Source organism: Alternaria infectoria (genome assembly GCF_024043175.1).
Source record: "Alternaria infectoria strain BMP 0036 chromosome Unknown scaffold_36, whole genome shotgun sequence".
Classification (NCBI taxonomy): domain Eukaryota; kingdom Fungi; phylum Ascomycota; class Dothideomycetes; order Pleosporales; family Pleosporaceae; genus Alternaria; species Alternaria infectoria.
In genome coordinates this window covers 37,476-52,841 of record NW_026250725.1, presented here as the reverse complement: position 1 = coordinate 52,841, position 15,366 = coordinate 37,476, and the positions used below count along the sequence as shown (strand labels likewise).

At 52.6% G+C, this 15,366-nt stretch overlaps 5 protein-coding genes across 5 annotated transcripts; 3 read left to right on the top strand and 2 right to left on the bottom strand.

Annotated features, from left to right (window-relative positions):
- Window positions 1–1,742: 1,742 nt before the first annotated feature.
- J4E92_010419 (uncharacterized protein) lies at window positions 1,743–2,696 on the bottom strand (the record flags this gene model as incomplete). Its single annotated transcript, XM_051501757.1, has 3 exons — window positions 1,743–1,834; window positions 2,004–2,402; window positions 2,600–2,696. 3 exons carry the CDS (start codon window positions 2,694–2,696, stop codon window positions 1,743–1,745), a joined length of 588 nt encoding a protein of 195 aa, XP_051347992.1.
- Window positions 2,697–3,191: 495 nt separating this feature from the next.
- J4E92_010418 (uncharacterized protein) lies at window positions 3,192–4,172 on the top strand (the record flags this gene model as incomplete). Its single annotated transcript, XM_051501756.1, has 2 exons — window positions 3,192–3,560; window positions 3,612–4,172. 2 exons carry the CDS (start codon window positions 3,192–3,194, stop codon window positions 4,170–4,172), a joined length of 930 nt encoding a protein of 309 aa, XP_051347991.1.
- A 29-nt stretch (window positions 4,173–4,201) lies between these two features.
- On the top strand, window positions 4,202–5,118 carry J4E92_010417 (uncharacterized protein; the record flags this gene model as incomplete). Its single annotated transcript, XM_051501755.1, has 2 exons — window positions 4,202–4,207; window positions 4,270–5,118. 2 exons carry the CDS (start codon window positions 4,202–4,204, stop codon window positions 5,116–5,118), a joined length of 855 nt encoding a protein of 284 aa, XP_051347990.1.
- A 41-nt stretch (window positions 5,119–5,159) lies between these two features.
- J4E92_010416 (uncharacterized protein) lies at window positions 5,160–5,926 on the bottom strand (the record flags this gene model as incomplete). Its single annotated transcript, XM_051501754.1, has 1 exon — window positions 5,160–5,926. A coding segment is annotated over one exon (767 nt), but the record flags the coding sequence as incomplete, so codon positions are not given.
- Window positions 5,927–12,848: 6,922 nt separating this feature from the next.
- Window positions 12,849–15,237, top strand: J4E92_010415 (uncharacterized protein; the record flags this gene model as incomplete). Its single annotated transcript, XM_051501753.1, has 4 exons — window positions 12,849–12,975; window positions 13,026–13,193; window positions 13,245–14,089; window positions 14,137–15,237. 4 exons carry the CDS (start codon window positions 12,849–12,851, stop codon window positions 15,235–15,237), a joined length of 2,241 nt encoding a protein of 746 aa, XP_051347988.1.
- Between the last annotated feature and the right edge of the window lie 129 nt (window positions 15,238–15,366).

Below are 15,366 nucleotides of genomic sequence, written 5' to 3'. Positions count from 1 at the left end.
GAGTGCGAGAGGTCGGTGGCGCAGGCCAAGCATGTCGCATTCGCTAGCACCGGGCGTCAGGTGCGATTCTCAGCCTAAATTCGCATTCGCTAGATTGTTCGCATTGAGGAAGTTGTATCTTCCGAGACATCCATATGACTGACGTAAACTTCGTGTGTCTCTCTTGTATGTTGTATATACTTGTAGGTGCAGCGTAGACATAACCTAGGAACATGATCTCTTATAAAAGCTTCCTTGGCTCAAACCAGTAGGGAGGCTGAGCAAGATCATCGGAATTGAGCGAACGTCACCGCAGACTGCTACTACATGATATTAAGACGAAGGAGCGTTATTAACATTAGACTAAAGATTGACAAATACGATAGATGAAAGAAGTGAGAACAACGCCAAACAGTCTCACCCTAGTCGTGAGATGATGTGAGCTCCTCGGACAGATCTTAAGTCTCTCTGGTAGTCGTTCATCCTTGCAGAGAAGATACGAACGAGATCAGTGACATTCTGATGAAACTTCTTGCGCTCAGCGTCGTTCGAGAACTCGAACCGGAGCCAGTACATGTCGCGCACACATACCGCACCCGTGTCAGATGACGACCAATGTGCACCGACAGCCGCCAGATTCCAGCTGTTGAGCCCCTTCTTCGCATAGAAACGACGTGCTAGCAGTGGTGTACCAGATCGCTCTAGCACACTGACTGTACAGCTGGCTTTGGTGCTTCGACAGTCGCAGCTTTTTGGCTCGATCTTCGTACGTTCGTCGAGCTCAATGACTAGAAAAGATAACTGCCCTGTATCTGGCTGCTTGAGAAACACCACAAGTAACGGTGGCTCTGGTTGTGTCAATTGTACTGCCCTGACTGCAGAGCCCAGGGATATTTCCTGTGAATGAGCGCTGGAGATGTTGCTCATGATGCTCGACGTCGAGGTGAAAGTCCGTTCGCTGAGTGGCTCAGGACTCCATGCACCCGATACAGTTTCTGAAGAATTTGACAGGTCTTCTGACGACCTGCTGTATTGGTGTTGGGACGCGGATCTCTTTTCGAAAGAAGCTTTCTGCCACAACTGTATGTTTCCGATCTCAGTCAATACGTCGGTGGTCTTGCTTGGTTTACCTTCGGATGCGCCACCGTTCGTTGGGAAGCCCTGCCCTTTCATGAGCGATGTGACTATTACAGTTCTCCTTCACACGTGTCAGTCTCATACAGGCATATAGTTGAAGTGCTGCTTGCGCGACAAGTTTTGTAGGCTAATAGCTACCCACCTTTGATGTACGCATCTGTAGCCCGTAATGAGGTGTTGCAATCTGAACAAGTCGGTACATGAGCGAAACTCTGGAGTTAGGCCATTTGTGTCATCAGGCGAGCTCTGCAGCTTTACGCTACAAGAGGCATTTTGCGAGCCTGGGACTTTCGGTATTGCATACACAGGGACCAGGAAAACCTTCCTTGGGTCAAGGTTGAGTCTTTGTGTTACGCTGTCCCTGGAACTGCTGCCAGTGCATAATGTTATAGTCGTGGTGGTATCTTCCATTCCCAACGTCCCATCCATGTTACGCACTACGCGAAAAGTATGTGTCTGCGTACCGGAGACAAGCGAAATGTCCAGAAGAACTCCAAGATTCGTTTCGTGCACGTTATCGTTGATGGAAATGGGTCTCGGCCAGATAGCAAGCATTTCCTTGGGAGACCGCATAATAGTAGACAGTCGGGGGCGCGCGATTGGACTGCTAGCGATTCGAGCGCACTCTATGCGAAGTCGTCGATCCATTTCCCGGATGCACCTATCATAGAGACCGCCTGGATTTGAGCTTTGGATACTTGACCAATCGTGTCCTTCCCTAATCTTGTCCATTAGCCATATGCTTTTGAGAAGGCGAAGATATGATGTCGCATCTCCATCCGGACGAACGCCATTGAAATGATTGCAAAAGGCTTCTAGGCCTTCTCTGACTGATACTTGCAGTCCGTCAGATGTTTTCTCCCAGTCAAACGTATACAATGAAGAACGTTGCTGTAACTCCGCTGTGAAGCGCTCGGCAAGCTCGACAGGGACTTCTATATCTCGCTTGATCACCGGTTGATACGCGTCGGTGCTTGAATCGCGACTAGCAACAAGTAGGTGCTTCAGCTCCTGAATTCGCTCCGCCAGGTCTTGGTGTTGTTCATTGTGGATATCCCGCAGCTGTGTTTGGACATGAATGTTGAACGCGTCGAGAACGAGACCAATCTTGACGCTGTGATATTTCAAACGCTCAGTCAAATCTCTGACCTGCGCATCCGTATTCAGGTTGTAGATGATGTTGGTGATGAAGCCGTCTTTGCCAGTACGAAATTTGCTGACGTCATTGAGCAACTGCTGACACTGTTCCAGCGTCAAGCGGAAGTTGCCCACGATATCGATCAGTGCTGTGGTATCATATAGTTCAGGTCCATAGCTCTCGAGCCTTTCGTTTTCTAAGCCGGTGTTCGCGGTTCTGACGATGGATTCGATGGTGTTGAGACTCCAGTGCAGCCGGAACAACGCGTCGCCAAACTCAAGATAGCGTCGCGCTAAGACAATACGGTTAGCGCGGAACGTGGGTAGGGTGGCTGGGAGGACAAACGCAGCGACTTCTCCTCCGTGAACCCCTTCTCGTATATGATCCACGATAATTTGATGGCACCGCAAACAAAGCTGAGTACACCGAAATCCCACGGCATGTTACCGACAGTTGCAATGCTTTGAGAAGATGCAGGCTTAGGGACCGACGACGATACCTAAGGAGCTGTCTGCCGTTATCTGGCACACGCGCATCCCTTCCTCGCGCATCCCCTGCATCTCCTCAACTGTGGCAAGCGATGCTTTGTTCACTATCGGATTTAGCCTTGCACTCCTACGCAAAGTGGCTTTCTATTGAATTTCGAAGCGACCTCGTGTTAGTGGCTACTATTCACATGGCAAGTATCGTTAAGTAAGGAGTCGCAGCTTCGCGGTGCGAAGGCTTTGAAAGTCGACGGAAAGAGCAAAACTCTGAGCAAGGGCTTCGAAAACTAGCTCTTCTGCCGGGTGATAACTAATGCATGAAACTCAAGGGATAAGTCATTCAGATACCATTACCGGCTTCTTGCTGGACAGTCACTACTCTAGCTAGGTACTACTTATCCAACCAGATTCCTGAGCTTCACCAGCTCCAAATCGATGCTTAGTACCGAACGATGGACGAATCATTTAGCGTCCAATCGGGAGATCGCAGCCTGTGCTTAGACGAAGAAGACCGCGCATACCTCGAGGCTTTGAACGACAAAGATGTTGTCGCTACGAAAAGCACGCCGAATCCTCTAGGTCTCTTCTCAGTAGTGGCCTTCATACTCCAGCAAGTCATCGGTACTGGCATATTCCGAACACCATGGACCGTTATGCAGGCCACCGAGAGCCCGGGAATCACGCTTTGCTTTTGGGCTTTCGGTGGGCTTGCAGCCATCGCGGGTTCTATATTGTACATCGAGTTCGGCTTGACTACACCTCGGCATTCAATTGATGGCGAAAGAGTGCCGGTGGTACGCAATGGTGGAGACATGAACTACGTGAGTGCAGAGCCGCACGCCTGCCACTGAAACACTGCTGACCGCGACTAGGTGAACTACCTCATCAAGCGACCCAAGTTCTTCGTCTTCTCCTTCTACGCAGTCAACTACGTGATCATTGCTTCGAGCGCAGCCAACGCATTGACTTTCGGCGACGACATAATAGGCTCTCCAGGAACCGATAGAGGTGCAGCCAAGGATGCCGCGGCACGATGTCTCGCGATAATGGCAGTAACGCTTCCGTGCTTCTTGCATGCGTTCACTCGACGTGGAGGTATCATTCTTAACAACGTCATCGTCGTTGTTAAGATTGCCATCCTTTGTGTGTTTCCCATCATGGCGATTTGCGTATTGGCCGGTGTCGCGCATACGAATCACGCAGCAGCGAACATGGAATACAAGAACTCATTTGCGCGGACACACGGAAATGCCGACAGCTATACACAAGGCATGCTAGCGGTCTTTTATGCTTATGGCGGGTACAATCAAGCCAACTATGTAGGTCTTGATCGGCCTGATGAAGCTTACGTCCCGTTGAACTACCGCTTACCCGTACTCAGATACTCTGCGAGATCCACAGACCGCAGAAGAACTTCCCCAAAGGCATCATAATCGCTCTCGGCATGATCTGCATCTTATACATGCTCGTAAATATCAGCTACGTAGGTAGCCACGTAGTCACCTCCCAGATCTGCGCTGACACCCCCAGATGATCGTTGTTAGCAAAGAGCAACAACTTACATCCACCGATGTAGCCCTCGCTTTCCTCAACAACGTCATCGGCCACAAACACGCATCTGCAATCCTCGCCATCTTCACGACCATCAACAGTTTCGGCAATGTCATCGGCATGACCTTCACTCTTGCCCGCGCGAAACAAGAAATAGCAAAAGAAGGCGTCCTGCCATTTGCCAAGTTCTTCGGCGAGAACCGCATTCTCTTTCGCAAATACCGCGAGAAACACCATTCCAACCAGTCCGAGCCCACTCCCTTGGGCGCCCTCTTCCTACACTGGGTATGCGCCGTGTTTCTGATACTGGTAACATGGCCCATGAAGCCCTCATCTGCGTACAGGATCCTCGCAAACCTGTACGTATACCTCATCGACATCATACCGACCTTCATCATGGCAGTCGGCATGTTGTATCTTCGCTTCTTCACGAAGTGGTCTCTCAAATCGCCCCTCCCAGCGTGGTTGAGTGTCACCGCTGCTCTTATCTACGCTATCTCGGGCGGCTTCCCCTTAGTCGCAGTCTGGATACCACCGTTTCAATACTCAGACCTCGACGTTCACGACATCATTCCCGGGCTTCCTTGGTACGCGACCGGCATGTTATCGTGGATCATGCTCACGTGCTGTATTGTGTACTGGGTCTCTTTTCGCTTCTTCCTACCGCGCATTGGGCCTAGAAAAGGCAAAGAATTCGTGGTTGAGAGGGAGCCGGTGTTTCGTATGCAAAAACCGGAGAGGGTTCAATGGCACGAGATTGTGCTGCATAGCTGGGTCATCAAGGCTCAGCCTGAGAAGAGGAGGGGGTATATGTTGGATGATCTTTAAGTTTAGCTTTGCATAGACATGCAGGACGGTCTAATCACGCCCTACACATCCTCCTTCCCCTTGAACTCATTAGGCTGTACCATAACCCTCTTTTCCCTCAACCCCTCCCTCTCCTTCTCCGCTTCCTCCTCCTCCTCTCTCTTCTTCCTCCTCAGATACTGACAAAACTGACTCCGATCCCTCATCCTACCACCCCACCGCACGAAAACAAACGGCACAACACACAGCGCCAGACTGAAGAACCCCAGTAGACTAGTCGCCCAAGCCACGCCCATAGTCCTATACATCGGCTTCGCAGCAAAAGGCAACACAGCCCCAAACGAACTACGCGATAAACTCGCTGCTGCCATCGCACTCGCAGCGAAGACTTCGTACGCATCGACTAGATAGTTGAGTAAAGCCATGAAAAGACACAGATATCCCATTCCAAACAGTATACCCGCGAGCGTGGGCACAATCCAATGGATGCTCTCTCTACTCGTCCAGCCCAGCCAGAACGCGCTGATAACGAAGAACGGGCCAGCGATGCAAGCGAGCGGCAGCCTCCGCATTTCTTCGTTGCGCGACCAAGGGCGATTGAGGCGTTGAGCGCGAGCCAAGTACCAGTCCCACGACAGGTAGATGCCAGCGGAGATAAGGGCGCCGACGCCGATAGGGAGGAAGGCGAGACCTGTTTCACCGGCGTTGAAGTGGTAGATGCCGGTGAAGATTATGGGGTAGGACTGGAGGAATATGTAGAATATGGCGTCTTTGGGGGTGGGGGTTAGTAAGGAGATGGCTTTGTGCAGGAATGGTAGGGGAAGGTTGGCTTACAGGCGTAGCTTAGATATAGACATGTGAATAGAACGAGAGGTTCGAAGCAGATCATACGTAGTGGCCGGGTCAGAATGACGGTGACAATGTGATTCAAATCCGTCTTCTCCAGTTCAAGTGGCGCAATGATATTCTCATTACCCGTTTCCTTGCGTAGTCGCTTTGCTCGCCGCTTTAGGATCGTGGGTCCGTATGTTTCGTCGAAGAAGTAGAACAGCGGCCATGTTGCTCCGGCAAGTATGACCCCGATCCAAAAGGCCCAGCTCCAGGATATCACGCTGATGAAGCCTGATATCGGGGGTCCGAGAATGGGTCCGAATGTTGTTGCTGCCTGTTATGCTTCGATTAGTTTTCCTTCCTTCTGCTAAAGTTCGTTATGAGGAAGGGGATAGGAGCCACATACCATGAAAATCGCCATACTCCTCCCCCGATACTTAGGATTGTGATAGATATCCGCACATATCCCGCCGACAACACTAATCGCGCAACTCCCTCCCACGCCCACCAACAACCTGAAGATGACGAGCGAAGCGAAGTTCGGCGAGAGGGCCGAAGCGATAGAGAAGATTGTGAAAAAGGCAAACGAGATTACCATGGTTCCTTTGCGGCCGTAGGATTCTGAGAGAGGGCCCCAGAGCATGGGACCGCATGCGTAGCCGACTAGGTACATGGATGTAGGAAGGATGAGCACGTACTCGTTGGTTTGGTTGAAATGGCGGGATATTGGGGCTGTGGCTCCGGCTGCTAGACTGGAGGTCATGGTGCTGTTCATGACTTTTGATTATTTAGCTGTGTCATTGTCAGAGGGCATTAGGGTGGCTTACCACTCATGATAGCAACGACGAGGGCGTAGATCTTCTTCCACTGGAATACTTGTTAGTCCTTTCTGGGCTCACTTCTCCATTGTTCAACTCACGCGACCCCAGTTATTAGGATTCTCAGTATCTCCATCTTCAAAGCGGATAACACGTCTCCCACTGGCATGTCCATCGTGAACACTCGACGCCAGCGACGGCGAATTCGATCGTCCATGCGAACTCAACGTTGAAGGTGTCCTCGACGCAACTTTCTCAATCGCATCCTCTTTCTCTGTATCGTCAGATGTGCCAACATCTTTCTCAAGTTCCCTCAGTCGCGCAGCACGTGAGCTTTCTATAGCACCGGCTATGTTGACCCGTTAGTCAATCACAACCCCAATATCACAGTAAGACGAAGTGATGCGTACAACGATTCCTTGAACTCTGTCGACTCGTCGTGCTCCTCTGACTCTTTGAAGTAAAACTGCGGACAAGAGCGACTGGTGAGGTAATGGCTTCATGGCCCGGCCCTAAGCCTTGTTGTTCTCGGGAATAAGTTCGTTCCAGATCTGCACTCTCCATGCTGAATTAGTTACCCGGAGGAATGACGCAAATTGCTCTTGAGCAATTCAGGACTCAAAAAGACAGAACGGATGGCTTTTGCGAATGCAGTTAGAGAATGGGAACGGGTGATAATAGACTAGAACTCAGGTAGTATACTGCGCGACCCCGCGCACTTGTGGATTAGCATCCGAGGTGTTTAAGTAGGCGCCACAATTCCCCTGATCAATAATTTTCGTGGCTGCACGTCTACCTGGTTTGTCGATCGTAGCCGTTACCGCATGCAGAGTAGGCGGGGCTTAACTTACGAATGCATGACGGGTACCGTTTAGCTGCGTGCGCCCTACGAGGCCCGACGGGGAACAAGACGTTATTATGCATCGGCAAACTTACCGATGCGCGGCTCTCCAAGTGGAACTCGGTGCATTGTTTGATAATTGACCTGTAATGAGTCACGTACGTTATCTTCTTTCGTTTTGCAAGGCAGGGAATGCGCGTTTGACTCAGATTACCATGTCTTCGGTCTGCGGATTAGTAAAGTCCGACGGTATGCGTTAGGAATTGTGGAACGCCGATTCGGAATTCGATCCATCTCGGAATGCGATTTCAGACTGGGACGTGTGTTGATTCTCGAATCTTGTTGCATGTATCTCCGTCGGCGAACTATCGCTGCAAGTCTACAGCGTATGCATCGCCTATGTCTCGAGGTTGATGCTGCGACCAAAGCGGCCGTAGAGTGCCTTCTTCAGCTCTCCCATCTCTTCTTGGATACCTTCTAGCTTGGCCTTGAGAGCTTCTACCTCGCTGTCAATGGTCTCTGTTGATGAACTCAGAAGCTCAAGGACCTGCGGTTGGGGTAATGAGACGAAGCAATCCCCGACTTTGTATCTGTGGGTTGTGATCAGCTTATTGATACTCTGGTCATATTAAGATGAGAAGCCGATTTGCAGCTGGTCGCAGAGAACTTACGGTACTTTCTCCTCTTCATCAACTAGCTCGAGTTCGCCTGAGATCTCCTCCAGGTCTTCCTTCTCCTTCTGCGCTGTTGTTAGACCGAGTGCAGACCGAATGCGGCGGTTTGAATCATACAATCTTTGCCCTCAGCTCCTCTTCCAGAAGCTCTTCTTTCTGATGCAGAGAACTGAATTTGTTGATCTTCTCTTGATCCTCGCGGCGCACCTCTAGGTCCTCACTTTGCGCTGAGGCCTCTTCATCTTTCGTGAGCTGCCACCTTTAGCGCCAAATCGGAGAACACGATGCAAAAATTGATGGCACTCACCATACGGCGCTGCATGATGTAAGCAAGCGATTATGAGTGCTGTCTGGGTGATGAAATCGAAATGAAGTTGAGTTGAGTAAGCAAGAGAAGTGAGAGACGTTGGTGGCTATGCTCCGGCGTTACTCGTGCCTCCGGGTGTGAGAATGCCAAGACCGTCGCGAGGCAGGCGCGAGCCGGTGTTGAGTGGGCTTTCAGGAATATGCGTCAAAACATCATCTCAGTTCTTCAAACTACACAAAATCGCCATATATTGTAATACGGTTGTAGTTCCTTAAACACCCGTGCCAGCTTCGCACAGCTAAATCTAGTCGACTGTAACCTAAACGCTATACCCTACATAACCCCATCCCTCCCCAAATCCCCCTCCACCCTCTCAAACCGCGCCCCACCCTCCTCCCTCTTCTCCACCAACTCACAACTAGCCTGACTATTCTGCGCATCACTAAGCGCCCTCACAACATCACTCTCCGCCTTATCCCTCACCAACTTCCTCAACGCCTGTATCAAAAACCCGCTAAAAACATCCACACTCCACTCATCAGGCACAATAGCCAACACATCAGCTACATCAAGCCAGCCCCCAAACCGCTCTAGGAGTTCAGAGGTGCGCTCCACCCTCTGCGAAAGATCTTCTATCTGGAGAAATTCTCTGAGGAGGTGGCCAAACATGCGTGATTGTTCTGACCGTGTGGGGATCTGGCTGTGAGACACGGGTGGTGCGCCAGGGGTGGCGCGGCGGTGGATAGAGGCGTAGCCGTACAGGCAGTAGCTTATTGCTGTGTTGTAATCGCCCAAGCCGTGCGTAAGCAATTTCAGCGCTTCTTCGTGGCGCTCTTGCCGGCCGTTTAGGATGATCATTTCGGAGACTAGTTCTTGGCTGTAGGGTTGTAGACGGGAGAGGACGGTGTGAACGTCGTAGGAGGAGGTCTCGCTGAGGAGCTGGAGGAGGCGGATGCGGGCGTGCCACCATTCTGCATCGAGCGCGTTGTCGGTTATGAAGGAGAAGTAGGTTGGTTTCGGGGGTTCGAGGATGCGGTAGGTTTCGTAGCTTTGGGAGAGGGTGGCGCGAGAGGAGGGGGTGCTTTCGAGCTCGGTGATTACGGTGGAGAGGTAGAATGCTATGAGTTCGTTTACGTACTCGGGGTGCTGGGGCTGGTGTTAGTAGAGCGAGTAGATATGTGCTGAGGGGCATACCTTTTTCTGGCCAAAGACAAGATACTCTAGGTACTCTTTGACAGCGCCTGGCGCCTTGTCTCTTAGCAAAGCGACAGCTCGAGTAGGGTCGAATTTGACTCTACTCTGATCGTCCGCAAAGACCTGCACGCCCAGCTTTGGATTCCTATTCGCTAGCCATGCGCCGTATTCTTCTACCAGAGCTTGATCGCGAATCTTTCGTAGATAGTCGCGCACCTTATGCTCGCCATCTACAAGTTCGCCTCCCTTGTCTTCCTCACCCTCCAGAATCCGTTTCCAGGTCGCCAGCACATGTGACGCCTTGACGGAAGCCTTGCAGTTGCCTTGGTACAAACGACTGAGCAGGAAGAGACGCTTGAACTGTTCTAACAGCTCAACAGCGCGATCGAAGCACTCTACTTCCTTATCGACCAGTTCGTACAGTTCTGCTCGATGGGCACCAGGGCTGGAAGTGCCCTTTGGACTTCCTTGGTCTAGAAGGAGGAGGATGTGGAGCAATGCTGCATCGACAGTTTTGAACACGGTTGGATCGTTTGTTACACTTGCCATCCCTTTCCGCTTCTTCCAAAATTGAAGGTACCGCTTTACGAAATGCAACAGATTGTCACCAAAGGGACCATTGACATTCGTTGGCATGGTGGAGAGATCGTTTTGTTGCAAGAAGTGCTCTACCAGCGTCGTGATGCCGCCATAGATTTGTATGCCGTCTGAGCCCTGAACCACTTCTTGATTGAGGATCGGCATGAGGCTCAAGACAACTCGCGGATCTATTTCACCTTCAATGAGCGCTTGTTCGGTGATACGCTTCTCATTTTCGAATATGATGATGTTCGTCTTGGTACGTAGAACCACGTCCATAAAGAGCATAAGCGAGGCTTTTTGACGAATGTATATGAGACTAAGGTATTCAGACTCGTTGCGCGGCTCTTGTCCGCGGATATCGCCTAGGATGGTTTCTATGACTCTTCTGTCAGGCTGGATGCGTGTCGCATCTCCAATGAGCGCATACTGGGCCGCTTCGATTCGAGAATCCAATCGGGTCACCAAAGGGTTTCGTACTGTCCACCATATCTGGTCTCCGGCCCAGACGACAGTCTGTGACTGTAACTTGGACAGGCGCTCCGCAAACTCACGGTCCGCATTTGCTTGGCGCTTCTCGACTTCATTGGACTCTCTCGCTGTTCCCTCAGATGAAGTAAGCTGCAATTTCCGGACGGTCAATTTGGCGCCTACTTCCGGAATCACTAGATCGTAAGGCTGCACTACAGTGCGCATACCTATGGGCGTCGAAATATATGAGCCTTTGGTCTGCACTGGCAGGCCGAGTGGGATGAAGTTGAGCCAGTGCTTGTCAACTTCTCCAGCACTAGGATCAACATCCCATCGCTGAATCTCAACTCCGTAGGTAATACTACCTTCCGCCTCTCGATGTACAACTGCCAAGACGTAACCTTCCTCAGAGTTCATGCCTTGACCCATAGAGGCCGAGAAATCTATGCCCGCGCCGTCTACAGCAATCGCATCAGGATAGCTACTGAACTGTATGCTACCTCTGCACATATCTCCATCGAGGTTTACGAACATGCCGACTCCTTGGTCGGAAGGTGTAGTGCCGACTGTCAACAGAAATTCGTTCGGATTTGGTGATGCGACGTGGGGTCTCAAAGGAATGAAGGGCGGCGGTCGTGGAACCTGTGGCTCTTCAGGTTGTGGTCTCTCCTCTTCGGTTGGAGCTGGTGGTAAAGGTTTATCGGGTGAAGTTGCGCCGCCTCGAGACTGGCTAGACGCTCTTTCACCTTCTCCTCCCATGGCGGCTCGGCCAGGCGAGCGTGACGGAGCCGGTGACATGTCGCGAGAAAGTGATTGGGGCACGTCGAAACCATAGCGTTGAGCCGGAGCCCGTGGGCTTGCTGTTCTTGAAGGACCGCCTAGCCCAAGCACATTCAAACTTGTACTTCGAGAATGGCCGCGGTGCTCCTCGGGAGCTTGTGGATGCGAAGCGGAGGAAACGCTCCTAGATGGCGCATTTGGCACAGTCGCCAGATGCTCAGCGGCTCCGCCAATGTCGCCGGCGTCTGGATCCAAGGAAGAGATTGGAAACAGGCCTATCTTCTGTTGATGTACAACGTCCAACAGGGCATATGAATGCGCATCAGCAGCGCATGAGAACGTGTCTCGGCGGACAGAGACCAGACAGCCTCCATATTCAATCGCCTTGATTGCCTTCGGGGGCGAGTTCTCGGATATCTGCACCAGTCGCAGGCGCTTCTTAAGGCCGATGACGACTACCACGCCATCCTCAGCCGGACCTTCAGCGTCGTCGTTCAAGTCGACACCTCCAACCCACAGACATCCTATCGGCTTGAAGGTCGAGTCTGGGCTCAGCTCGGGTAGCGAGTATATGGAGAGGGTATTGTTGCACAGCACACAGGCCTTGCTGATCTTGGGGAGCAGGAGAATCTGCTGCACACCGGGTCCATTGCTGTCGTTATGGGGCGGTTCTAGGCGCGAGGCGATGATGGCCGTGGGCTCTTCGGAGGGATCGTCGGTCTCGGGCGGCAGGAGGACGAAGTGGATGATCTCGGCGGCGGAGGTGCCAACATAGAGGTTGCCGTTCCACACCTCTACACACGTGATGCGCACGTCAGTAGATGGGCCATCAGCGGACAGCGGGAGGTTTGCGACGAGCTTGCGGAGGATGTAGGGGCCGTCTTGCGGGGGTGGGCGCCGTGTCGCGGGCGGTTGGGAAGGTGCGTCTGCCATTGTTCTCAACCTTCACATGCGCCATGGCAGGCTATGGCAGTGAAGTGTAAGAGGCGCGCATGGTGCGTGTTGGTTCTGCGCTCGTGGTGCCTGGTGAGCTATCATGGCGGCAGTCCACCAATTAGGGCCGCCCAACGCCGCACCTTCCGCGGTTTCACGGCAAGCTGGGTGCATACGTAACCAACTCCATTCCATGATTCACAACGCGCCGTGAAGGCTTCTGGGGGCAGACTACGACAGGCGCGCAAGAAACCTTAGTCCTTTCGGACTTCAATTACACGTCTCTCTCACTTGCAGCCACCGATACAGACTGAAGCGCAACCATGGAGGGCGGAGTAGACATGGATGAGAGGGTCGACACTCCACCCAGTGCCGAGAGGCAGGAGCCAGTCGCAGAGGAAGAACAGGAAGAGGGCAACAAGTTCCAAAAGGCTATCGGCGCCTGGCGAAGTGCGAATGCCCATGATGAATGTTATAGGGCCAGGCTAACGATGCGCCAGACATCGACCTCACCACTCTCATTCCGCAGCTCGACACGGTAGCCTCGGATCTTGTCGCACACCAAAGAGACACTCTCACGCAGAGAAAGGACCTCGCGCAGAAGACTAAAGACTTTCGGAAACTCGACGATGCAAGCAAGCTCAGCGACATCAAAGGCCTCTTGAAGTGTAAGCCTCCACTTGCGCAGCTGACTGAGCTCTACTAAGCCAGATCCACAGCATACCAGAACTTCATTGATCTTATATCCAACCAGTCCAAGACGGTACAGGCCGCCTTCTTCCAAGTCTACTCGCCGCTCTCTGAAGCACCCGACCCATATCCTCTCCTCGAAGCCTCCGTCGACTCGCTTGTGACCTCCGAAGAACTCGTGCCAAAGCTCACGTCTGAGAACGAGCGCCTACAGAAGACGGTCGCGAAGCTTACCACACAACTCGACGATTCAGACAAGAAGTTGGAAGAGGAGCGGACGGCACGGAAAGCCCTCGAGGACAGCCGAGACAGCAAGATCAAAGACGTGGAAGCGTCATGGTCGGCTGTGCTGAACGAGAAGCAGGACAACTGGGCGTCAAAGGAGAAGAGCCTGGAAGAGAAGGTCGAGAACCAGGACCGACTGTTGAAGGAGCTCAAGGCCAGTTACGAGGTCTCACAGCGACTGGGTCAGGGAGAGGCGTCTGAAGAAGAAGGCGGTCGCGGTGCTACTGCGGCGGAGCTTGAGATTGTCAGCTCAGAGCTCGAGCGAACAAGCCACCGATTGGCAGAGATCACAGCACGGAACGAGCAATTACGCCTCGAGTTGGCCCAGTCTGCATCTGCACCAGCACAGCAGGTCGCAGTTGAAGATGACCCAGCCTTCCTGCGATTGCGCTCCGAGAACTCGTCACTCCTGCGAAAGCTGGAGAATGCGCGCTTCGAAAAGGACTCCGAACGAACACGGCTCGAGACAGAGACACGAAGCTTGGAACGGGAGATCAAGTCGCTGAGGAGTGAAAAGGAGGCTCTTCGCGAGAAGGTGCAGAAATGGGGCGACTATGAGAACGTGAAGCAGGAGTTGGAAGTGCTAAAGGTAGGCTCTTCACTTGATACTGTTGAGCCCAAGCTAATTTGCGGTAGTCAATCGAATTCGCAACAGGCGATGACGACGACGAAGCCACCGAGATCGCCCTCTCGCAGAACAGCACATCAGGCAAGGGCAAAGGCGAAACACTGGAACAGCTCCTGCTCGCTCGCAACAAGAAGCTCAGCAACGAGCTCACCGTCATGCGCGTCTCACACCAAGACCTGCAAAGCAGGCTAGAAGCTCTACAAGAAGAGCTCTCAAACACAAACATGGACCTAGAAAAGTCCCGCCAACTCAACGAGACACTAGAAGCCGATCTGGAGAAAGTCCAACAAGAAGCCACAAACGCCTTCGACCCATCAGGCATGTCCGTCGCAGGAACCTACGTATCGCGTTACCCGCAGTCTTCCTTCGGCGGAGGACGACGAGGCCGCTCATCACCCACCTCCTCCATAATCTCCGGCTTCGACAACTCGTCGCAAGCACCCACCCTAGCCTCTCTACGTGCGGGAGGAGGAGGAGGAGAACCCATGGGCGGCGGCTCCGGCATCCTCCCCATGATAACCGCGCAACGCGACCGCTTCAAGAAGCGCAACTCAGAGCTCGAAGCCGAACTGCAAAAGTCGTACCAAACCGTCTCCTCCCTCCGAAGCGAGATCGGCGCGCTACAAAAAGACAACCTAGACCTCTACGAGAAAACTAGATATGTGAGTAGCTACAACGCCGTCAACAGAGGCCCCGCCTCCAGCGCTTCAAGTTACGGCGCAAATCCCAATCCCTCGGCCATCAACATTGATTCCGGGGGTAGTGAGTCAACAGTCGACACCAAATATCGTTCAGCCTACGAGTCAAACCTCAGTCCTTTTGCCGCGTTCCGGGGTCGCGAGAGCGCACGCGCAATGAAGCGCATGCACCTCTTTGAACGCATGGTTCTGCGCGTTACTAAATTCGTTCTCCAGACGAGGACGAGTCGGAATATCTTTGCGGGGTACCTGCTTGCGCTGCATTTTATGGTGTTTTATTTCTTGTTTAGCTTTGAGGCGGGCGCTGCTGGGGGCGCGGCGGTTGTGGCGGGGCCGAGTGTGCCTGGTGGACCGGTTCCTGGGCCTGAGGACCCCGGGGTGTGGCATAATGAGGATGATGGGACGAGTTGAGGGGGGAGAGATCGGGTGTATTATTAGGATGGGTTTCGGGTGGGTAAAGTAAAGGTTGCTATTGTGTACGTATGTGCCTTGGGGGCTTGGAACTGGGGGCGTTGATGCATCATATTATTCATCATTGTT